The sequence below is a fragment of the Vigna angularis genome, chromosome 5, assembly GCF_016808095.1.
Source record: "Vigna angularis cultivar LongXiaoDou No.4 chromosome 5, ASM1680809v1, whole genome shotgun sequence".
Classification (NCBI taxonomy): Eukaryota; Viridiplantae; Streptophyta; class Magnoliopsida; order Fabales; family Fabaceae; genus Vigna; species Vigna angularis.
In genome coordinates, this window is record NC_068974.1 from 802,044 (window position 1) to 825,813 (window position 23,770).

General features: G+C 40.7%; 4 protein-coding genes and 1 long non-coding RNA gene across 5 annotated transcripts; 4 read left to right on the top strand and 1 right to left on the bottom strand.

The window, feature by feature from the left end:
- The first annotated feature begins 1,815 nt into the window (after positions 1 to 1,815).
- On the top strand, positions 1,816 to 3,271 carry LOC108332553 (uncharacterized). The gene is made up of 3 exons (XM_052877566.1): positions 1,816 to 2,658; positions 2,743 to 2,868; positions 2,951 to 3,271. Exons 1-3 carry the CDS (start codon positions 2,047 to 2,049, stop codon positions 3,269 to 3,271), a joined length of 1,059 nt encoding a protein of 352 aa, XP_052733526.1. The 5' UTR covers positions 1,816 to 2,046.
- A 578-nt stretch (positions 3,272 to 3,849) lies between these two features.
- On the top strand, positions 3,850 to 4,784 carry LOC128196495 (uncharacterized). Its single transcript, XM_052877568.1, has 5 exons — positions 3,850 to 3,912; positions 4,002 to 4,124; positions 4,203 to 4,331; positions 4,423 to 4,526; positions 4,611 to 4,784. The coding sequence occupies exons 1-5, from the start codon at positions 3,850 to 3,852 to the stop codon at positions 4,750 to 4,752; spliced, it is 561 nt and encodes a 186-aa protein (XP_052733528.1). The 3' UTR covers positions 4,753 to 4,784.
- A 5,368-nt stretch (positions 4,785 to 10,152) lies between these two features.
- On the bottom strand, positions 10,153 to 13,778 carry LOC108322565 (pentatricopeptide repeat-containing protein At5g50280, chloroplastic). The gene is made up of 2 exons (XM_017554700.2): positions 12,913 to 13,778; positions 10,153 to 11,672 (listed from the first exon to the last, which is right to left on the bottom strand). Exons 1-2 carry the CDS (start codon positions 13,716 to 13,718, stop codon positions 10,364 to 10,366), a joined length of 2,115 nt encoding a protein of 704 aa, XP_017410189.2. The 5' UTR covers positions 13,719 to 13,778; the 3' UTR covers positions 10,153 to 10,363.
- A 3,831-nt stretch (positions 13,779 to 17,609) lies between these two features.
- Positions 17,610 to 18,866, top strand: LOC128196497 (uncharacterized). Its single transcript, XM_052877570.1, has one exon. The coding sequence runs from the start codon at positions 17,610 to 17,612 to the stop codon at positions 18,864 to 18,866; it is 1,257 nt and encodes a 418-aa protein (XP_052733530.1).
- A 2,906-nt stretch (positions 18,867 to 21,772) lies between these two features.
- LOC128196791 (uncharacterized) lies at positions 21,773 to 22,947 on the top strand. The gene is made up of 2 exons (XR_008249168.1): positions 21,773 to 22,085; positions 22,232 to 22,947. It is a non-coding gene; the product is annotated as an uncharacterized LOC128196791 (long non-coding RNA).
- The last annotated feature ends 823 nt before the right edge of the window (positions 22,948 to 23,770 follow it).

Consider the following 23,770-nt stretch of genomic DNA (forward strand, 5'->3'; position numbering starts at 1 on the left):
TAGAATTAATCTCCTTGAAAACCCGTTCTGTGTGTGACTGGACAACTATACAAAATAATTATATAAAACTTGTTTTACACTATTGGCATGGTTAAACTCATAAACTATCTAATAGCATAATCAAATTGAAAGCACGTGAAAAATAGTTCAATATTGTTGTGAACACCCAATTTCGTCCGGATTGACTTTTAGGTTTGTTGTATTTATTTTCATCATGATTGTAAAATAAAAAAAATAAAATAAAAAAAAGAAAATAAATAATAATGAATAATAAAATAAAAAAAATATATACAAATTAAAAATAAACAAAAAATATATATATATAAATAAAAATAAAAAAAATAATAAAAAATAAAAATAAAAAGCATTCGCCCTCCACCGTTCGTCCTCTGCCCTGCACGACCGTTTGTCCTTTGCCTTATTCAACCGTTCGTCCATTAAACCTCTCGGACGTTCGGCAATTCTCAGCTTCAACCGTTCGGTCACTCGTCCTCAATCGTTCAGCCATTTGGTGTCATTGACGTTCGGTAATCCTCACGCATTCCAACTGTTCCGACGCTCGTCCTCAGACGTTCGGCCAGTTTATTCTCATTGACGTTCGGTAATCCTCACTCTAAGCGTTCCGTCGTTCGACCATTCAGCCTCTGAGGTAGCGAGCGTTCGGTCTTGGCCTAATGGTTTTGAGTTTAATATAGCGTTCGGTTTTGAACGTTCGGCCTAGTGGTCCATGATCTTCTGCCGTTCGCTGAAATACAATTCAATCAGAAAATAGCGTTCGGTCACTTTCTTATGTTTTCAACGTTCGGTCTTGTTGTCTTTATTCTCAGTTGAACGTTCGGCCTTGATATGTTTGTTACTGAACGTTCGGTCTTGATGTTTTGAACGTTCGGCCTAGATTTGCCTATTCAGAGTTGGACGTTCGGCCTTGTGTTGTTCAAACGTTCCGTCATATTATGTGTTATTGAACGTTCGGTTACGTTTATTCTTAGTGAACGTTCGGTCTTGATGTTGAACGTTCGGTCATGAATTGTATATTATTAACTGAACGTTCGGTTTTGAACGCTCGTCCTATGCCCTGTGCGCTCGTTCTCCCTCTTCTGCCGCTCGTTCCCCCTCTTCTTGCGCTCGCCCAGGTAGCTCAGCCTTTTCGGCCGTTCGGCCTCAAACCATTCGACCTCAAATACTTTCGGTCGTTCGTCGTTACCTGTTCATATTGATAGCGTTCGGTCATTTTTCTTTGGTAGTTGAACGTTCGGTCTTGATATGTTTTTCTGTGTCCATAGTGAACGGCCGTTCTATACTCGTGCGTTTGGTGGGGCGTTCGTCTTTTCTCTTATTGCCGTTTTAATAAAAAATATAATAATAAAATAGGAAAATGTTATTCCAACAACGCTCTTTTAACACAGTTTTGACAACGGCCACGTGGCAGCTGTGCATTGGCTGTGAATTGAAAACAAACCAGAGAAAGTGAACCGGGGCGAGGGGTATTTTGGGTTTTCTAGATTAAATTTTTAACATTTGGGTTTGGCGGTTTAGGGTGCGAAAGTTCAAGCCTTGCTTCTTCTCGTTCGTTCAAGCCTTCTCTCTTCGTTCAAGCCTTCTCTCTCGTCCGTCTTCTCTCTCGCTGTGTCGTCCGTCTTCTCGTTCGTTGAAGCCTTCGTTCTCTTTCCGTCTTCGAAGCTTCCATCCTCGGTTTCCTTCTCTCCTCCTTCTTCAAAACGTGCGTTGAAACCTTGGAGGATCTCTGTGGCTGTGTGTTCCATCTTTACCCTACCCACAGCGTTCAACCCTTACATTTTAATTAGTGTAAGTAAAAATGGGCGAGCCCTGACATTGTGTTTTACTCTGTGTTTTTGGTTTTCATTAAGTTGAATGATATAACTGAGTGTGGAATGTTGTCTTCTTAGGGCCGTTGCAATGGAAGGGAAAAAAGCAAGTGTAAGAAAAAAATTAAATTTTTTGTTTATATATTATTTAATTATCTTACGGATTGTAGTTAGTAATAAATTTTTATGATTTTTTTTGTAGTGGCGACTTCTTATCTCGATGGATTCATCTATCATTATTGAAATGAATCGTTTACTCCGACAGTGTCATGTGGATCGGATTAGGATGACACCATTTATGTGGTGTGTGAATATTAATAACCCTGTGGAGGTGAATTTAAAATTATTGAAGGTTATGGTTAGCAGGTGGGTTGGAAATGATAACAGTTTTAGAGTTAGTCAAAAGTTGGTGCCCTTTAGAGTTGTTGATGTGTTGATGAGCTTAGGTTTAGAAATAGGTGGTTTAGAGATTCCCTTTGATGAAGTAGTTGGTGGATTGGTTGGTGAAATGTTCAAATCAAAAACCATCAGTTTGAAGGACTTGACAGACATGTTTAATGTCATTGTTGATGATAAAAACATTGAAGTCGATGTAGTGTGTAGGTTATATATATTAGTTTGTTTGGTTGTTTTCTATTTCCCTAGGAAATCAAGGCATGTTTGTAACATGCCTTTTGGAGTGTTAGATGACTTAGACCGTTTGTGTCTATATGATTGGTGCACCGGTGTACATAAACACATTGTAGAGAATTTAAATAAATGTAAGAAGAAAATTATGGGAGCAGGTATCCCCCAGTCAGTCACTCTCAGTGGCAATGTGGCAGTGTTGCAGGTAATATGATATGTAGTTCACTATTTTGATGTAGTGCAGAACATTCTGAATTATGTTTGATGAAATAATTTTATGATGTTTTAGGCTTGGGCGGTTGAGAGACTTTCTTTGCATGGTCATCCTTCGCACCGGTTTTTCCCGCGCATAATGAGATGGTTCCCGTTTAAATCAAGGACCGAAAAAATTGAAAATATTTTTATGACCGGAGATGTAAGTGTTTTGTTTTTCGTTATTTTGTATGTTAAAATGGATTGTGTATTTTGTCTGAATTTGTTGTGTGCTATTGGTGCAGTTAAATATGGAGTGGTATATACGAAATGAAGATCGTCATAGGCCGGAAATCCGTGCAGCTTTCAACTTGGATGACGAAGGATCCTTGGGTGAAGGATCCAAGGTTGACAAAGACGATGATGAAGACGAAAGCTCTGATGACGGGGCATGGGAAGCAGGTGCGGAGGAGAGATTGAGGAAAAATAACGAACATATCAGAGCATTGAATGCCAAGATTGGAGTTTTGACTAGGGAGCTATTTGAAATTTATCAAACTCCAATCTTTCATGAAGAAGATGCATGTGCCACTGATGAAGAGGTTGGGGGGTGGAGTTGGAGGTGAGTATAATGCTAAAGTTGGGGGAGAAGAAGAAGGTGATGGACATGGAGTTGGAGGTGAGGAGAATGCTGAAGTTGGGGGAGAAGAAGAAGGTTATGGAAATGAAGTTGATGACCCCCTAGGTGCACATGCTGAAGTAAGAGGGGATGATGAAACTGGGCGTAACATTAATTTTATTGAAATAGAAGATGATGCTGATGAAGGAGAACCAGAGGTCGTGCCATTGGCTATACCCCCATTGCGGAGTTTTGTTGGTGATCCAAGCTAGTGTTGATGCAAACCAATTGTATACAGCAGTCAGCATCAGAGAGATGAACGTACACAGGTATGTGGTATGAATTGTAGTTGTGGTTGAGGAATATGTATTGTTTGTAATTGACTAATATTTGTATGTTTAGGGTTGTAAGCGAGATAATTGGCCAAAGCTTGAGCACGACTTCAATTTACACTTTGGCCCCAATGAAATACGTTGATAACATGGTTAGTATTGTCACATTTGGTTGTGTTTCATGTTATAGTTTATTTTAGTAATGTGAAAATTTTTTATTGTGTAGGTGGTGTTATTTGCTTGTACGGTCTTTATGTACTTTGAGAAAAGGCTGTCCGGTGTTGTTAAGAGGTTTCATTTTAGTCCGTTATACTCGGTAAATAAAATTTGATATTGTGTCATATTTATGATTGAAGAAAGTATTTTTGATCGATTTTTTATTGATGATTTTGAAATTGTCCACAGCACCATATTCTTACAGATTATAGGAAACGTCCACAGAATCGGCATGTATTCACGCTTCATAACTATAACACTTATTTGCGTTCTGATCATTTTGGACTTGAAGAATTACCCACGGCGGACTTTGTGAGTAACCTTGAATTTGCAAATCTTGTCGACTTTTGGTTGTAAATGTGTTACTGAAATTGTTTATATTTTTTGTAGTTGTTTCTGCCATTTGTCCACGATGATCATTGGTGGTGTTATTCAGTTAAATTGAGGTCAATGGAGATTTTTGTGATTGATTCATTGGGGAAGGGGATCAGAGACCGCAAAAGGATAGACACAGCCGTTGTAAGATTCGACATCTTTCATTGTTGATTACCGTGTGATTATGACATAACCCTGCATTGTTTAAGTATTTATTGTTTTTGTTAATTGGTAGGCTGAAAATATGGCACGGTTTTTTTGCATCCTGATGAATATACCGGAAGGTAGTATTGGTCCTTTGACAGTTAAACAAGCAAATATCCCATCCCAACCAAACTTGTAAGTTTCTTGAACTGTACTGCCGGATTATATTGTGATGTATATGGGCAAAAGTTATCTGATGTTGTGGGTATATTATTTCAGACATGATTGTGGAGTAATAATGTTGAAAGCAATGGAAATCTGGGATGGAGATGAAAAATACAACGGGAAAAGCATGCCTGAATATACAACTGTAAGTTGGAACTGTGTGTTTGATAATATTCTTGTATGTCCTGGTTTCTAATGTGGAAAATGTTGGTTTCAGGAGGAGCTGCTTGGGATTAGAAAGAAATATGTGTGACTGGATCCTGGACAATGAGAACATTAGCAGAATGGAAGCCCTACATCTATACGGCATTGTCTAGGATTCCTAAGAAATTATCAAATTTTGACATGTATAAGATGTTCAAATATGTACCTAATGTTATTTGACAATGTACAGTATGTGTTTGTAATAAGAATAGTGGTTGGATTTCGAAATGAATTGTTTTTACTTTGCGTTTGTGGTTGTTATAATGACAAAATTAGTGATTGAAAAATCAACGCAGCATTATAATAAAAATTTGAACAGTACGAGACCATTTTCACTAAAATTAATGGTAATTAATGCGAAGGATTTGATAAATTTCTGAGTGGGGAGATGGGTGTTGGTGATTGATGTGAACGCAAGAAGCGTGGAGTGACCCGTGATGAGTAGGGGGACGAAGTAGTGCAAGGAATGAGTGAGAGTGCTGGAAAAAGGCTCTGGTAATCGTTTACAGGAACCCTGTAAACGATTACCAGCCCCTTTTTTCAGCAGTCTCACTCATTCCTTGCACAGCTTGCTCCTCAAACTCATGAGGGGTCTCCCCACCCTCCTTGGCCTCACATCACATCACCATGCACCCTCTCCCACCACTGGAACACCTGCACAAGCCTCAGACAGGTGCAGATTAGCATAAAAGTCAGTTATTTGTCCAATGGTGACCTGTGTTCAACTGACTGAGTATCTGTGTTGGTCTTTCTGTACAAATTGGCAATTTCTCTCGGGTAATCGTTTACAGGGGCCCTGTAAACGATTACCCGAGCCTTTTTCCAGCACTCTCACTCATTCCTTGCACAGCTTGCTCCTCCAACTCATGAGGGGTCTCCCCACCCTCCTTGGCCTCACATCACATCACCATGCACCCTCTCCCACCACTAGAACACCTGCACAAGCCTCAGACAGTTGCAGAAGTGGCTAAAAGTCACTTGTTTTTGCAATGGTGACCTGTGTTCACCTGATGGAGTAGCGGTGTTGGACTTTCTGTACACATTGGCAATTTCTCACGGGTAATCATTTACAGGGGTCCTGTAAACGATTACCAGAGCCTTTTTTCAGCAGTCTCAGTCATTCCTTGAACAGCTTGCTCCACCAACTCATGAGGGGTCTCCCCACCCTCCTTGGCCTCACATCACATCACCATCCACCCTCTCCCACCACTGGAACACCTGCACAAGCCTCGGACAGTTGCAGAAGTGCCTAAAAGTCACTTTTTTTTCCAATGGTGACCTGTGTTCACCTGACTGAGTACCTGTGTTGGACTTTCTGTACAAATTGGCAATTTCTATCGGGTAATCGTTTACAGGGGTCCTGTAAACGATTACCAGAGCCTTTTTTCAGCGGTCTCACTCATTCTTTGCACAGATTGCTCCACCAACTCATGAGGGGTCTCCCCACCCTCCTTGGACTCACATCACATCACCATCCACCCTCTCCCACCACTGGAAGACCTGCACAAGAATCGGACAGTTGCAGAAGTGCCTAAAAGTCACTTTTTTTTCCAATGGTGACCTGTGTTCACCTGACTGAGTACCTGTGTTGGAATTTCGGTACAAATTCGCAATTTCTCTCGGGTAATCGTTTACCGGGGTCCTGTAAACGATTACCAGAGCCTTTTTTCAGCAGTCTCACTCATTCCTTGCACAGCTTGCTCCACCAACTCATGAGGGGTCTCCCCACCCTCCTTGAACTCACATCACATCAGCATCCACCCTCTCCCACCACCGGAACACCTGCACAAGCCTCAGACAGTTGCAGAAGTGCCTAAAAGTCACTTTTTTTTTCCAATGGTGACCTGTGTTCACCTGACGGAGTAGCTGTGTTGGACTTTCTGTACAAATTGGCAATTTCTTTCGGGTAATGTTTTACAGGGGTCCTGTAAACGATTACCAGAGCCTTTTTTCAGCAGTCTCACTCATTCCTTGAACAGCTTGCTCCACCAACTCATGAGGGGTCTCCCCACCCTCCTTGGACTCACATCACATCACCATCCACCCTCTCCCACCACTGGAACACCTGCACAAGCCTCAGACAGTTGCAGAAGTGGCTAAAAGTCACTTGTTTTTCCAATGGTGACCTGTGTTCACCTGACGGAGTAGCTGTGTTGGACTTTCTGTACAAATTGGCAATTTCTTTCGGGTAATGTTTTACAGGGGTCCTGTAAACGATTACCAGAGCCTTTTTTCAGCAGTCTCACTCATTCCTTGAACAGCTTGCTCCACCAACTCATGAGGGGTCTCCCCACCCTCCTTGGACTCACATCACATCACCATCCACCCTCTCCCACCACTGGAACACCTGCACAAGCCTCAGACAGTTGCAGAAGTGGCTAAAAGTCACTTGTTTTTCCAATGGTGACCTGTGTTCACCTGATGGAGTAGCGGTGTTGGACTTTCTGTACACATTGGAAATTTCTCACGGGTAATCGTTTACAGGGGTCCTATAAACGATTACCAGAGCCTTTTTTCAGCAGTCTCACTCATTCCTTGCACAGCTTGCTCCACCAACTCATGAGGGGTCTCCCCACCCTCCTTGGACTCACATCACATCACCATCCACCCTCTCCCACCACTGGAACACCTGCACAAGCCTCAGACAGTTGCAGAAGTGCCTAAAAGTCACTTTTGTTTCCAATGGTGACCTGTGTTCACCTGACGGAGTAGCTGTGTTGGACTTTCTGTACAAATTGGCAATTTCTTTCGGGTAATGTTTTACAGGGGTCCTGTAAACGATTACCAGAGCCTTTTTTCAGCAGTCTCACTCATTCCTTGAACAGCTTGCTCCACCAACTCATGAGGGGTCTCCCCACCCTCCTTGGACTCACATCACATCACCATCCACCCTCTCCCACCACTGGAACACCTGCACAAGCCTCAGACAGTTGCAGAAGTGGCTAAAAGTCACTTGTTTTTCCAATGGTGACCTGTGTTCACCTGATGGAGTAGCGGTGTTGGACTTTCTGTACACATTGGCAATTTCTCACGGGTAATCGTTTACAGGGGTCCTATAAACGATTACCAGAGCCTTTTTTCAGCAGTCTCACTCATTCCTTGCACAGCTTGCTCCACCAACTCATGAGGGGTCTCCCCACCCTCCTTGGACTCACATCACATCACCATTCACCCTCTCCCACCACTGGAACACCTGCACAAGCCTCAGACAGTTGCAGAAGTGCCTAAAAGTCAGTTTTTTGTCTAATGGTGACCTGTGTTCACCTGACTGAGTACCTGTGTTGGACTTTCTGTACAAATTGGCAATTTCTCTCGGGTAATCGTTTACCGGGGTCCTGTAAACGATTACCAGAGCCTTTTTTCAGCAGTCTCACTCATTCCTTGCACAGCTTGCTCCACCAACTCATGAGGGGTCTCCCCACCCTCCTTGGACTCACATCACATCAGCATCCACCCTCTCCCACCACTGGAACACCTGCACAAGCCTCAGACAGTTGCACAAGTGCCTAAAAGTCACTTTTTTTTCCAATGGTGACCTGTGTTCACCTGACGGAGTAGCTGTGTTGGACTTTCTGTACAAATTGGCAATTTCTTTCGGGTAATGTTTTACAGGGGTCCTGTAAACGATTACCAGAGCCTTTTTTCAGCAGTCTCACTCATTCCTTGAACAGCTTGCTCCACCAACTCATGAGGGGTCTCCCCACCCTCCTTGGACTCACATCACATCACCATCCACCCTCTCCCACCACTGGAACACCTGCACAAGCCTCAGACAGTTGCAGAAGTGGCTAAAAGTCACTTGTTTTTCCAATGGTGACCTGTGTTCACCTGATGGAGTAGCGGTGTTGGACTTTCTGTACACATTGGCAATTTCTCACGGGTAATCGTTTACAGGGGTCCTGTAAACGATTACCAGAGCCTTTTTTCAGCAGTCTCACTCATTCCTTGCACAGCTTGCTCCACCAACTCATGAGGGGTCTCCCCACCCTCCTTGGACTCACATCACATCACCATCCACCCTCTCCCACCACTGGAACACCTGCACAAGCCTCAGACAGTTGCAGAAGTGCCTAAAAGTCAGTTTTTTGTCCAATGGTGACCTGTGTTCATCTGACTGAGTACCTGTGTTGGACTTTCTGTACAAATTCCCAATTTCTCTCGGGTAATCGTTTACAGGGTTCCTGTAAACGATTACCAGAGCCTTTTTTCAGCAGTCTCACTCATTCCTTGCACAGCTTGCTCCACCAACTCATGAGGGGTCTCCCCACCCTCCTTGGCCTCACATCACATCACCATCCACCTTCTCCCACCACTGGAGTATTAATAAATTATGCTTACCTGTGCAGTAGTAAGGATTTTTTTTTCTTTTCAAAATTTAAGTAATCCTTTCAGAATCTTAGAATTTGAAAGACCATATTCATCTTATCTAAGTCTTATAATTTTTTTTTTGTTTTCCCCTTATCTTTGAGTTATAACCAAATTGGTTATTTTTTCTTACTTAGATTAAATTTATTAATAAAACGAGCATTATCATTTCTTCTAAAGTACTTCATGTGTTTCATCATGCCTTGATGTTTTCAGTTATGAAGAATGTGTACCAAAAAAGGAAGAGGAAGGATTTACAGTCACGGATTGTATGGCATTTGACATGTTTTTACTTGAAGGACCATTAATTCATCCCAACTTTTAGTCTCTTTTCTGGTTGTGGTCAAGCAGCTTTCCTAATTATTTAGGTCACCCAATTCAGTGAACAAACATACATTTTCGTATAAAACTGTTTATTATTGGATCACAGCCCAGTTAAGGTGAAAAATGTCCACCATTAACAACCACTTCTTAACTATAACCATGTTATACTTTTTTTAGAAGTTTGTTTCTACATGTTTAGTTTTTCATATTAACCAAGGATATTCTTTGGCCAACAAACAAAAATTATTTTTCTTGAGGTATTCAGATACATTTATTAAGTTACTTTTCTCAGAACACATTTTTCTCTATGCACGGAAATCTCTGATCATATGTTTAAAAAAAAGGTAGTGTGGCAATCACGTCATAGAATGTTTGTTTAAGGTTTCTATTTCTATTACATGTTTTTTATTCTTGTCTGTTATGTTGAACCAAAGACGAACATAAGTTGGGAACAATGGTAAGTATGAAACCAAGTTAACCATGTTAAGTGATGTGAGGTATCCAACGCCAACCTTCATTAGGTTGACCATATACCCGCAAAGCATAGCGTGAACAAGGCAAAAGCTTTCTAAAAGAATTAAAAGTGACCATGTACGATCTTGCAGACAAAATTTAACAATTTTTAGTTTGAGTATGATGAGAGAGCCAACCCAAGATTTCCATAATCTAAATATCAATATTATCCGAAACATAACACGTCTTTGACTACATTAATCTGTACTATTTATCGTTGTTGATACTCAATGTCAACATACAAATATAATGTGAAAGATATTGCTGATTGAAGAGGCAGCATATACTGACATATATTCTTCACAGCTAAAATCAAGAAACTCCTAATATTGATTCTTTAGAGAAAATAAAAGTGTGCCAAAATTGAACCTACAATTCTTACAGAGCATTGTATCCTTAACTTACTGTACACTTACATCAGAACTATTTTTTCTTACATGTCTTTTCTTGTAGTACTTCCAAAACTCATCTTTCTGCCTAATCACTTTCACACCAGTCTTACTTTTAATCTGAGCAAGCAAGGCTCTCCAATCCTTGTTTTTCCGAGCAGCTCTGGCCTCCAGAATGGCCAGAAGAGTCTGATAAGAACTGACATCCATAGTCTGTTTATTCTTGACCATCTGCTTGTGATAAAGAAATGCCCGCTTAAAATCATGAAATCTGACAAAGGCAAATATCATAGTCGAGTAAGTTACAGAATCTGGTTGTAATTTAAGAACTGCCATCTCTTTGAATATCTGTGGCAGTTTTGAGAGTTGCCCTCCCTTTGCATGTGCATTTATCAGCATATTGTATGTCACCACTGTTGGTTGCATTCCAAGCTTTCCAAACTCAGATATTATGCCTCTTGCCTCCATGTAGAGACCTTGTTTAGCAAAACCATCAACAAGAATGTTGAACGTTGTCCGTGTCGGTTCGGTTTTGTCATTCTTCATCAACTTCCATATTTCCATAAGTATTTGAGCTTCACCTGCCCGCCTAAGCACATCTAGTAAAGTATTGTAGGTTTCTACAGAAGGTTTAATACCTTCCATTTTCATGTTTTCAAATGCTATGTAAGCTTTCTCATGCAAGCCATTAATTGAATATGCATGGATTAGTGCTGTATAAGAATGTGAGGTGGATTTTATACCAACTTCCTTCATCCTCAAGAATGCATCTGCAGCTGCCAGGTCACTCGGGGTTTTTTGCTTACCATATGCACTGATTAGACAAGTATATGATTCGGCATTTGGCTTCAAGCCAACATCTTTCATTTCTGCCATTAGCTTTTCTACAATCTTGGGTTGCATTCTTCTGCTGTATGCATGCATTAGAATGTTGAAGGTAGCTACAGTAGGCTTAATCCCTTTGGCTCTCATCTCCACAAAAAGCCCTTCAGCTGCTTCTACATGGTTGTATTTACAGTATGAATCCATCAGAGTGTTGTACACAATTGCATTTGAAGAAACCCCTTTTTGCTCCATTTCGGATTGAATGACCAGAGCTACCCGCATCAGACCCTCATCACAAAAAGACTTTACTAATGCACATAGGACTTCTTCATTCCATTTGACCCCTTTTCTATTCATTTTCTCAAAAAATTGCCATGCATCTTTTGCACTATGGCCAAGTTTTCTCATAACGGTAATCATAAGAGAACATGTCGCATGATCTGGATGAATATTCTCTATTTCCATCGACTCATACACTTTCCAAGCATCTTCGTACCTAAAATAAGAACACGATAAAATCTTACACAATACATTGTATAGCATTTCATAAAAAAAATGCTGACCAAAACAGAGTAAGATAATTTGTAGTAGGAAGAGATGAAATAACTTTTTGTAACATCAAGTTCTTGGTAAGGAATTAAATGTGTTTACGATACTTAATTAGTATTCCCCCAACGTAGCACAGTATTATGTTGGAAAGCAGCGCCTAAACATGTGAAGTGATGTGAAATATCATAATTTTTTGACATGTAGAAAATTAAGTTTCATAAACTTTATAGTCATTTATAAGTTTTCTTAGTAACAAAATAACCACGTCATAAGACCAAACACCCAAGAGGTAAACAAGAAGATTTTCATCTGCCATAAGGGAAAAACTAAATTGGTAGAAGAGAAATGCTTATGATTTGCTCAAACCCCAGAAAGGCAAATCATCAACGTGGTAACCAACTAATGTTTAACATTCAATTAAAATTTTAAATTATATTCTATCAAAAACCATATTTCCACAATTGGACACTTGTAACAGAAATACAGAAACATTTAGAAAACAAAGACATTTAAGAAAATATGAACTTCTGGTTCTGCCTTAATAGAGCAATACACAAAAACAATGTTTCTCACCACAGGATTAATGGAGTTTGGAAGCAAAATTATACCCCTTTAAGAGAATTTGAAAAGAATATAGACAACCTAAAACATCATGCCAAAACTGATGCACTAGCATCAGAACAGCGAGAGAATATGCATGTCACAAGTCACAACATCATCTTGTTTGGTCTTTGTTCAGTTTTCTAGATATCAGCATTAATTAGAATTACAGGAATGATAAGATAACAGACATGTTGCACACAATTATTTTCTACATTTTCCAGGAGATGGGAGAAGGACAATTAGAAAAATTATAATAGTGACAACTGAAATAGTATGCAAGGAAAATGTGATATATCTTATCTAAGCAAAAGACAGAGGTTTTAAAATATGATCCAAGACTGATCGTGATAGCAATGTCAAGGATTTTGGGGTCTCCACAATCACATTTCAACCACAATTCCAAGCGTATAACAAGGAACTCAATCAAGCTGCTACAGAGTTTAAAAAACCTCAGAAAAAGGTACAAGCATTTTTATTTTTGATTAGAATCCTTGTTACTTAAGCTAATCTTACCAGTCGTAGGAAGCACAAAAGCAGCAAGGAAGAAACAAAGCAAACCATATAATTGTGCAAGAACGGTATACCTGCCACCGTACAGAAGTCCTGAAATTGTGGCATTATAAACATGAACATCTCTGAACTCCATGCTAGATGGCAAGTTTCTGAACAAACCCATCACCTCATCACCCATCCCCCCTTTTCCCAACAGCGGAAGCAACACAATACAGGCCCTAGGTGTAACAAGTGATGATTCCTGCAACCTCATCCACTGAAAGAAACATACACAACACAGCAAGAGGCGCTCCTCCCCAAGTATTTCTAGAACCTCCCAACAATCTTTCTCATTGACCCTTCCTTCATACTCACCCAAAGCCTCCTCCAGAGTCATATTTTGAGGCAAGTTCCTTGCAAGTTGAACAATTTCCCCCACAACGCCCTCAGCCTCACGCAATTCCCTCTTTTGACAACACCCCATTTCATCAATCTCCAAACTCATTTCAGGCTCTTCATCGATATGCCACGAGGTAAAAGGGTTCTCCTCAAGGTACAATTTTTCTCCGTCTTGAGGGTCTTGGGAGGAAACCCATGCGTCATTGTCGGAGAAATTGTAGTTTGGATCATCTGGGTCATGACCTTCTTCGTGTTCTGTGTCTTCTTGGTGTTGTGGTTGCTGGAGATGTGGGAGGGAAATGGGGGTTGTTGAAGAGTGATGGGCATCAGATTGAGCTGCACGTAGAGAGAGAGAGGACAAAGAGGTTATGGATTGTGAGAGCGAGAAAGGTTTTGAAAGAGTATGAGTAAAGAGTGAAGAGTAAGAGTGAAAGCAGAAGATGGAAGAAGAAGTAGAAGAAGAAGAAAGAGGTTTAAGGTGGATGAGGTTCGGAGACATGTTTCGTCTCTGTAAATGCAGAGGCTATCTTCTTGTACTTCTTTCCACATTGTGACATGGGGGCGTGTCTGTCTTTTACTTTTACACACGAAATAATTAACGTGCATTGCATTCGAAGTTTAAAAATATAATAAACCCAAGGATTAGAAAGAAAAACAATTAGTATGGAGTTTTAATTAAAATATGCACAAAGTTTATGTGCCATTTCAATGGAGTTGTACAGTAAAAAAACCATGAACAGTGCACGCACCTAAGGCAGCTCAGGGTTTATAAAAAGGGAATGTGGTTGGGAGTTAGAAAAATGGTTGGGGGTTAAAAAAATTTAATTTATTAATTACGGTTTTGACTTTTAATTAAATGAAGGTTTTGACTTTTAATTAAATGAAGGTTTTGACTTTTAATTAATTAAATGAAGGATATATAGGTAATTTTGGGGGTGCAGGATGAGGTGAAAAATGTCCACCATTAACAACCACTTCTTAACTATAACCATGTTATACTTTTTTTAGAAGTTTGTTTCTACATGTTTAGTTTTTCATATTAACCAAGGATATTCTTTGGCCAACAAACAAAAATTATTTTTCTTGAGGTATTCAGATACATTTATTAAGTTACTTTTCTAAGAACACATTTTTCTCTATGCACGGAAATCTCTGATCATATGTTTAAAAAAAAGGTAGTGTGGCAATCACGTCATAGAATGTTTGTTTAAGGTTTCTATTTCTATTACATGTTTTTTATTCTTGTCTGTTATGTTGAACCAAAGACGAACATAAGTTGGGAACAATGGTAAGTATGAAACCAAGTTAACCATGTTAAGTGATGTGAGGTATCCAACGCCAACCTTCATTAGGTTGACCATATACCCGCAAAGCATAGCGTGAACAAGGCAAAAGCTTTCTAAAAGAATTAAAAGTGACCATGTACGATCTTGCAGACAAAATTTAACAATTTTTAGTTTGAGTATGATGAGAGAGCCAACCCAAGATTTCCATAATCTAAATATCAATATTATCCGAAACATAACACGTCTTTGACTACATTAATCTGTACTATTTATCGTTGTTGATACTCAATGTCAACATACAAATATAATGTGAAAGATATTGCTGATTGAAGAGGCAGCATATACTGACATATATTCTTCACAGCTAATATCAAGAAACTCCTAATATTGATTCTTTAGAGAAAATAAAAGTGTGCCAAAATTGAACCTACAATTCTTACAGAGCATTGTATCCTTAACTTACTGTACACTTACATCAGAACTATTTTTTCTTACATGTCTTTTCTTGTAGTACTTCCAAAACTCATCTTTCTGCCTAATCACTTTCACACCAGTCTTACTTTTAATCTGAGCAAGCAAGGCTCTCCAATCCTTGTTTTTCCGAGCAGCTCTGGCCTCCAGAATGGCCAGAAGAGTCTGATAAGAACTGACATCCATAGTCTGTTTATTCTTGACCATCTGCTTGTGATAAAGAAATGCCCGCTTAAAATCATGAAATCTGACAAAGGCAAATATCATAGTCGAGTAAGTTACAGAATCTGGTTGTAATTTAAGAACTGCCATCTCTTTGAATATCTGTGGCAGTTTTGAGAGTTGCCCTCCCTTTGCATGTGCATTTATCAGCATATTGTATGTCACCACTGTTGGTTGCATTCCAAGCTTTCCAAACTCAGATATTATGCCTCTTGCCTCCATGTAGAGACCTTGTTTAGCAAAACCATCAACAAGAATGTTGAACGTTGTCCGTGTCGGTTCGGTTTTGTCATTCTTCATCAACTTCCATATTTCCATAAGTATTTGAGCTTCACCTGCCCGCCTAAGCACATCTAGTAAAGTATTGTAGGTTTCTACAGAAGGTTTAATACCTTCCATTTTCATGTTTTCAAATGCTATGTAAGCTTTCTCATGCAACATTAATTGCTTAAATGATCAAATACTGAGTTAACTTAATATTATAGTATCTTTACCAGGTACACTTGATTGGTTAGAGTATTTGACACGAAGAAAAAAAGATAATGAGTGTAAAAAACATTTTTAGGTGGACACTTGATCCGATACACAAAAACATATTTTAATCACGATGGATTGAACTCCATTACTAAATGATTATTATAAATTATAAATAAAAAAAGTATTATTTTGGTGTGATTTAAATATTTCTTTCTCCTTTCACATTCAAGTCATATTTTAAGGACAAAACTATGAGGGAGTTCCAAACTTTAAAGTGGAATACCTGGATACGATTGAGATGTCACTTGACAAACTTAAAACCAAAACATTGACACCATTTATGGAAACAAAAACTCCTCTAGCCCTATGTTAAAAAGTGAACTTTAAGTCTTGAGTATGAGACTAGAAACTAATTAAATATGTCCGACAACCAATAAATTTATCGCTAAGATATGCTTTAAGCCATGACTTTGATATATATATAAAAAGTGGACTTTAAATCCTGACCAACTCTACAAAACTAACTTGTAAAAAGAAATTTGTACTCACTTATATATTTTAAATTGATTTTACTTCTAGTCGATATGAGACTAGGAGGTTTGTTCTAGTACACCCAATTCACATCGCTTAAGAATTAGGTTTATTCGGATACACCCAATTCACACTCCTTAAGAATTGAGGTAAATGAAAACTCCTCTCATTTTCTCAAGAAGTCTTTTAAGAATAAAATTGTTACTAAATTCCAAACATGAAAGCAAATAATACCTAAAAAATGATTAACCTAAGTTTATCACATCCGACTTTGGACAAAAAAACTAACTAATTAGTGTGCATGATATAATCATTAAATATTATTGTGAAACTTTTTATTTTGTAATAAGAGTATAACTAAAGCATATTTTAATGGATAAATACTCTTTTACTTTTAATTAATTGACGATATATAAATTTCATACTAAGGCGGAAATAAGATGCTTATTTGTATCTGCTTTATTATCATATTATTTTATTTTATGAATTAAAAATTTAATATTGATATACTTTTTATTACTTTGTTTGTAATGCATATTTTTTATAGCTTATTTATTTTTATGTATATTTTTCAAATTGAGACATTGTTTAAAAGATTTAAATTTAAAATTAAAGAAATTGAACAGTTAGAGAGGAATGTGAGAGAAGTTATTATAAACAAAAAAGAAGAAAAAATAATAGAAGGGGAGGAATGTGAGAGAAGATAAACTTTTATATTTTTTATATATAATATGTAAAAAGTTGAAAAGTTACATTGATAATAATGTCAAAAAAATATGTTTGTTATGGACATTATTATGGCCCCAGCCATTCTATTTGTAATGTGCATACATGTGATCGGATCATCATTTGAAAATAAAAATTTGCAATTGATAGTGTATAGTATAAAATATTAACCGAGTGGTTACAAACAACCAACCAGATATTCAGGTAATCTGTTTATATCTTATTCTGTTTATATTTTATTGGGCTTATATCAGCTTAGGATCCATGAGGTAAATTATAAATACAAAGCCAGGGCCAAAGGCCAGGGAGGTTCCACTTACGCATTATTCACTCTACGCTACTCTCAAATACTCAATAGTGATAACTATTCACTAAATATTCAACCAAGAGCCGAGGCTCCTCAAAATCATACGCCTAACTTGAGCGTCGGAGTACCTTTTGCAGGTACATCCACCCCGTCCAAAAGGAGACCGATCGGCTTGCGCCAACACCGATCGGCCAACAGCTGGAGTTTGGAGGCGAGCGAGCGGCCCAGACGCGTCAGCAGGTTAGTCTCTCGGTCCCAAAAATATCTACCGAAACATTTTGGCGCCCACCGTGGGGCCGAGCGGTAAACCCAAATGGTGACCACGAGGAGCATGGAGGAAGAAAAACACACCAGAGATTTAATAGCGCAGATGCAGGCGCAAATACAGGCACAGGCCAGAACCATACAAGCACAAACGCAAGCACAACAAGAGATGCAGCGAAGGCACGCAGAAGAAATTACAATGTTGAGAGCAGAGCGAGGTCGTGCCGAACGGTCAGCTCAACACTCGGAGTCCACAGCCGATCGGGATAACATCCAACACAATGATAACGTTGGAAGTCGTAATCAGCAGCCATCTCGGCATACTGACCCGAACGATCGGGAAAGAAGGGAACCATCCCCCTTACGGACCGATCGGCCCTCCAATCTGCTCCCTTTCACTGCGATCATCATGCAAACTCCAATGCCAGAGAAGAACCCTCCTGTATTGGATAAGTATGATGGCTCGACGGATCCCGACAATCATCTCAGGATTTTCACCAATGCAATGGTGTTCTACACGGACAGTGATCCGGTTATGTGCAGAGCCTTCTCCTTATCACTTAAGGACGAAGCATTAGAGTGGTATAACACTCTTCCCCCAAACACAGTGGATTGCTTCGCCACTGTGGAAAACCTTTTTAAAAGGCAATACGCCTCCAATCGTAGTCAGGAGGTAACGCTAGCGGAATTGGTAAATACTAAACAAGAAAAGGGAGAAACTTTGAAGGCCTTTATGAAAAGGTATATGGAAACTGCACGACGAGTTAAAGAGGTAAGTCAATCTTTTATCATCACCACTTTGCCTTCCTGTCTAAAACCAGGGTATTTTGCTGAGAAATTGTATGCACGACCGCCAAAAACAATGGAGGAGCTCCAAGAACGGATAGCCGAATTCATCCGCATGGAGGACATGCGAATTTCACAAAGAAAGCGACAACAAGAAGCTGAGGCAAGTGGAGGTAGAAAGGACGGTAAACGACCGTTCGGCAATAATGGTAAAAGCGGGGAGTTTTCCCGAACATTTAAATTTAATCACTATACACCCCTCAACACACCTAGGGCAAAAGTTCTTGAAGAAGCTCTAAACGCTGAACTTCTCACACTCCAAACGAAGCCATCTCCAAGATACGCAGATGAAAGGAAGAGTTGTCATTTCCATCAGAATCGGGGGCATACCACAGAAGAATGCATTACGCTGAAAAACGAAATAGAACGTCTCATTCGGGCAGGACACCTCCGTAATTACATACAAGAAACAAGAAGAAGTCCCGAACGAGCGTATCGGAAGAACGAACGCAGGCGAGACTATAGTCGCAGTCCTGCCCGCCATCGTGAACGATCGGTTCGCGGAGTTATAAACTGAAGATAGCAATCCAAATCTCTATTTAATGTCATCTTTAAATTTTTGATTTAGACTTTTGTTATTAAACTTTCGTTGTGCAATGAATAAAACCAAGCAATTCACGCTCGATCATTGGTTACCAATGTCGATCAAGAATTTCAGCCAACAGAGGTAAAACCCTCCCAAAGTCGAACGGTAAAGCCCGTTCCCTAGGAAGCACTCCTAGGTCGAAGACCGAGCGGTAAATCCCCCTCGGGAGAGAGGTAAAGCCCTCTCAACGATGAACGGTAAATTCCGTTCACTAGGAAGCACTCCTAGCTCAAAGCAGAGGTAAAACCCTCCCAAAGTCGAACGGTAAAGCCCGTTCCCTAGGAAGCACTCCTAGGTCGAAGACCGAGCGGTAAATCCCCCTCGGGAGAGAGGTAAAGCCCTCTCAACGATGAACGGTAAATTCCGTTCACTAGGAAGCACTCCTAGCTCAAAGCAGAGGTAAAACCCTCCCAAAGCCGAACGGTAAAGCCCGTTCCCTAGGAAGCACTCCTAGGTCGAAGACCGAGCGGTAAATCCCCCTCGGGAGAGAGGTAAAACCCTCTCAACGATGAACGGTAAATCTCGTTCACTAGGCAACACTCCTAGCTCAAAGCAGAGGTAAATCCCTCTCGGTTAATGTCGAAGGTCGAGAGGTAAATCCCTCTCGGTTAATGTCGAAGGTCGAGAGGAAAATCCCTCTCGGTTAAGGTCGAAGGTCGAGAGGTAAATCCCTCTCGGTTAAAGTTGAAGGTCGAGAGGTAAACCCCTCTCGGTTAAAGTTGAAGGTCGAGAGGTAAACCCCTCTCGGTTAAAGTCGAAGGTCGAGAGGTAAATCCCTCTCGGTTAATGTCGAAGGTCGAGAGGAAAATCCCTCTCGGTTAAGGTCGAAGGTCGAGAGGTAAATCCCTCTCGGTTAAAGTTGAAGGTCGAGAGGTAAACCCCTCTCGGTTAAAGTCGAAGGTCGAGAGGTAAACCCCTCTCGGTTAAGGTTGAAGGTCGAGAGGTAAACCCCTCTCGGTTAAAGTCGAAGGTCGAGAGGTAAACCCCTCTCGGTTACTGTCGAAGGTCGAGAGGTAAAACCCTCTCGACAAACGTCGAAGGCCGAGAGGTAAATTCCTCTCGGTTCCTGTTAAAGGACGAGCGGCAAATCCCGCTCGGTTACTGTCGAAGGTCGAGAGGTAAAACCCTCTCGACAAATGTCGAAGACCGAGAGGTAAATTCCTCTCGATTCCTGTTGAAGGACGAGGGGTAAATCCCGCTCGGTTAATGTCGAAGGTCAAGAGGTAAACCCCTCTCGGTTAAAGTCGAAGGTCGAGAGGTAAACCCCTCTCGGTTAAAGTCGAAGGTCGAGAGGTAAATCCCTCCCGGTTAAAGTCGAAGGTCGAGAGGTAAACCCCTCTCGGTTACTGTCGAAGGTCGAGAGGTAAAACCCTCTCGACAAATGTCGAAGGCCGAGAGGTAAATTCCTCTCGGTTCCTGTTAAAGGACGAGCGGCAAATCCCGCTCGGTTACTGTTGAAGGTCGAGAGGTAAAACCCTCTCGACAAATGTCGAAGACCGAGAGGTAAATTCCTCTCGGTTCCTGTTGAAGGACGAGCGGTAAATCCCGCTCGGTTAATGTCGAAGGTCAAGAGGTAAACCCCTCTCGGTTAAAGTCGAAGGTCGAGAGGTAAACCCCTCTCGGTTAAAGTCGAAGGTCGAGAGGTAAATCCCTCCCGGTTAAAGTCGAAGGTCGAGAGGTAAACCCCTCTCGGTTACTGTCGAAGGTCGAGAGGTAAAACCCTCTCGACAAATGTCGAAGGCCGAGAGGTAAATTCCTCTCGGTTCCTGTTAAAGGACGAGCGGCAAATCCCGCTCGGTTACTGTCGAAGGTCGAGAGGTAAAACCCTCTCGACAAATGTCGAAGACCGAGAGGTAAATTCCCCTCGGTTCCTGTTGAAGGACGAGCGGTAAATCCCGCTCGGTTAATGTCGACGGTCAAGAGGTAAAACCCTCTCGACAAATGTCGAAGACCGAGCGGTAAATTCCGCTCGGTTACTATTGAAGGTCGAGCGGTAAAACGCTTTCAGTTCCGCCAACGCAGCCTCCCTCAAACTCATCAGTCCTATAGTTAACCACGGCTAAAGCCAACCGCTTAACTCGGACTTGGGGGGCATAATGTATAGTATAAAATATTAACCGAGTGGTTACAAACAACCAACCAGATATTCAGGTAATCTGTTTATATCTTATTCTGTTTATATTTTATTGGGCTTATATCAGCTTAGGATCCATGAGGTAAATTATAAATACAAAGCCAGGGCCAAAGGCCAGGGAGGTTCCACTTACGCATTATTCACTCTACGCTACTCTCAAATACTCAATAGTGATAACTATTCACTAAATATTCAACCAAGAGCCGAGGCTCCTCAAAATCATACGCCTAACTTGAGCGTCGGAGTACCTTTTGCAGGTACATCCACCCCGTCCAAAAGAAGACCGATCGGCTTGCGCCAACACCGATCGGCCAACAGCTGGAGTTTGGAGGCGAGCGAGCGGCCCAGACGCGTCAGCAGGTTAGTCTCTCGGTCCCAAAAATATCTACCGAAACAGATAGAATATACGTTGTAAGCAACTCGTTTGTCCTCGTAAACATGACTAGGTAAATAAAAAAAATTTAAATTATTAGTTTCTTAAACAAGTTCGGTGCTACAAATCTTTTATAATTTAAGAGGAGACGTTTATAACGTACTCTTGATAAAACTAGGAATATAATAAAACATTTTATAATAAAAATGAATATATTAATATTGTAAAATTATAATAATTTCAAATAAATCAAAATTAAAGTTTACACTAATATATTGTAAGGAATCGTAATTAAAAAAAAAAAAAAAAAAAAACAAAAGAGAACGGGGAGGAAGGGACGTGCGCTGCCACAAAGGGGCAGTGAACGTTGCTTCCCCTTTGAAAACAAAACCAAAAGAAAACAAGAAAAGGAAAGAGAAGAAGAGGGGAAGAGGGAAGAGTTTGGGAGGCTCGTGGGAGATAAAAAGGGGTATGGGTCTGCACTTAGGGAGGGAAATCATTGCTGCCAAGTTTCTGAGAGAGGTGAAGTTGAAGCTGCAAGCAAGGTTTGGTTCTGCAAGTTGGGGAAAAGAAGAGGAGGAGAACTTTTGGAGTTGGAAGGAAATCAAACTCTCTGGAAGTGATTCAAGGAAGTCTTCAAGAGGTAAGGGGAGCTAGATCTTTTGTTTGATTGATGATATATGTTGTGTGTAATGCAAATCTGGGAAGGAAGGGATGAAAAATTGGGATTTCTGGGTTTTCTGGGTTTTCCGGACCGGAAAATGATACTTAGACAACAAATTTTGACAGCATTTGGACACAGCACACGTGTCAGCGTTTGAGAGGGCCACGTTTTGAGGGAAAAAAGCTGCTGCGTTCTGAGCATTTCTGATCAAGCCTGCTTCAAATTTGACGTGAGGACGGGCACGGGCAGTGTTGGGTGTGCGTTTCAGAAATTAAAATGAAAATGAAATATCACTTGGAAAGGGAGCGGTCAGGGGTATTTGTTTGGCGTTTGAAATTTGAATTTCATTTTTGAACAATTTTAGAGAGAAGTGAAGGTTGAGAGAGAGAGTCTAACCTAGAGAGAGCCCGAGAGAGTTGGAGAAAGGGAGTTCGAGAGAGAGAGGTCCGACGGAGTGCTTGCCGGAATGCCGCCGGACAACGTTGAAGGCCGTGTCGGAGCTATTCAACTCCTCCAGCCGGTTCCGATTCACGGTCGCCGCAGCTCCGACGTTGGCCAACGAAACGAAGGCGGCATCGTCTTCCCTCCAACCCAGCGAACTAGGGGCGCGTTCTGAGTCTCGATTCGTCCCACCTGCTTCCCTCCCTGTGCCGGACCTTTGCATTCACCGCCGGAGCATCGCCGGAGTGCCGCCGGAGTGTCGACTGTTCGGTGGACGAAAAAGAGGGGTTTAGGTTTAGGTTTCTTTCCCATTTGGGGAGGTTTAGGGTTTGGTTTCTTTCCCATTTTCATGTATTGAACTGAGTCTCTTTGAAATTTTCTAGTTGAATCTGTTTCTCCACTCAAGTTTCTTATTCATTTTACGCTTTAACTGTTCATTGTGCTGCAAGTTTTACTGTTCATCATCTCTTTCACGCTGCCATGGTAGGATTTTATTGTTCATGCTTGCTTTCAGTCGCTGGTTCCATTCAAGTTTGTGTTTCTGGGTTTGCGTTTTATGCTTAAGTTTAATTTGTGCATGAACGTAAGGTCATACTACGCGTTTTATGGTTCCATTCAAATTTTGATGTTTCAGCCTAAGCGTTTGGTTTTGGTGTTTTAGACTGAGCGTTCGGTTTTGATGTTTTAGACTGAGCGTTCGCTACCGAAAACGAACGACCGTTCACATTACACGACCGAACGCGGTTAGTGTTAGACACCACTACTTTTTGGACGCTCGGGCAATACGGAAAACGCTACGAAAACGAACGACCGTTCACATTACACGACCGAACGCTCTAACACTCACTAACACACAGACCGAACGTTCAAAAGGTACACTCCGATCCAGGTCGAACGCAAACAATCACTAATACATGCCAAGATCGAACGCTAACGCTCGTTACCTGAGAACACAAAACCGGACCCTTAAAATTCAAACGCTCACAAGCATTAAAACAGAACCAAGATCGAAAGTTAAAGCTCTGACATAACTAGGACGAACGTTTAGAGTCTTGGTCGAACACATAGCGTTCTTCACGATCGTCTAGAATCATGGTCGAATGGTCAAAACTTAACACATGACCGACCAAGTATTTTGATGATTTTATTTTGCTTTATGCAGTTGAGTGTTCGTCACTCTTTTTCGACAAAGTATATATGTACTTTGAACGAACGCTTGACAG

What these genes read in the sequence shown, in the direction of transcription:
- LOC108332553 (XM_052877566.1), top strand. Translation starts at nt 2,047, where the DNA reads ATGGATTCATCTATCATTATTGAAATGAATCGTTTACTCCGACAGTGT. An exon ending in GCAATGTGGCAGTGTTGCAG is followed by an intron (nt 2,659 to 2,742) that starts GTAATATGATAT and finishes ATGATGTTTTAG; the next exon opens with GCTTGGGCGGTTGAGAGACT. An exon ending in ATATTTTTATGACCGGAGAT is followed by an intron (nt 2,869 to 2,950) that starts GTAAGTGTTTTG and finishes CTATTGGTGCAG; the next exon opens with TTAAATATGGAGTGGTATAT.
- LOC128196495 (XM_052877568.1), top strand. Translation starts at nt 3,850, where the DNA reads ATGTACTTTGAGAAAAGGCTGTCCGGTGTTGTTAAGAGGTTTCATTTT. An exon ending in ATTTTAGTCCGTTATACTCG is followed by an intron (nt 3,913 to 4,001) that starts GTAAATAAAATT and finishes AATTGTCCACAG; the next exon opens with CACCATATTCTTACAGATTA. An exon ending in AAAGGATAGACACAGCCGTT is followed by an intron (nt 4,332 to 4,422) that starts GTAAGATTCGAC and finishes GTTAATTGGTAG; the next exon opens with GCTGAAAATATGGCACGGTT.
- LOC128196497 (XM_052877570.1), top strand. Translation starts at nt 17,610, where the DNA reads ATGCAGGCGCAAATACAGGCACAGGCCAGAACCATACAAGCACAAACG.
- LOC108322565 (XM_017554700.2), bottom strand. Translation starts at nt 13,718, where the DNA reads ATGTCTCCGAACCTCATCCACCTTAAACCTCTTTCTTCTTCTTCTACT. An exon ending in GGACTTCTGTACGGTGGCAG is followed by an intron (nt 11,673 to 12,912) that starts GTATACCGTTCT and finishes TTCTTATTTTAG; the next exon opens with GTACGAAGATGCTTGGAAAG.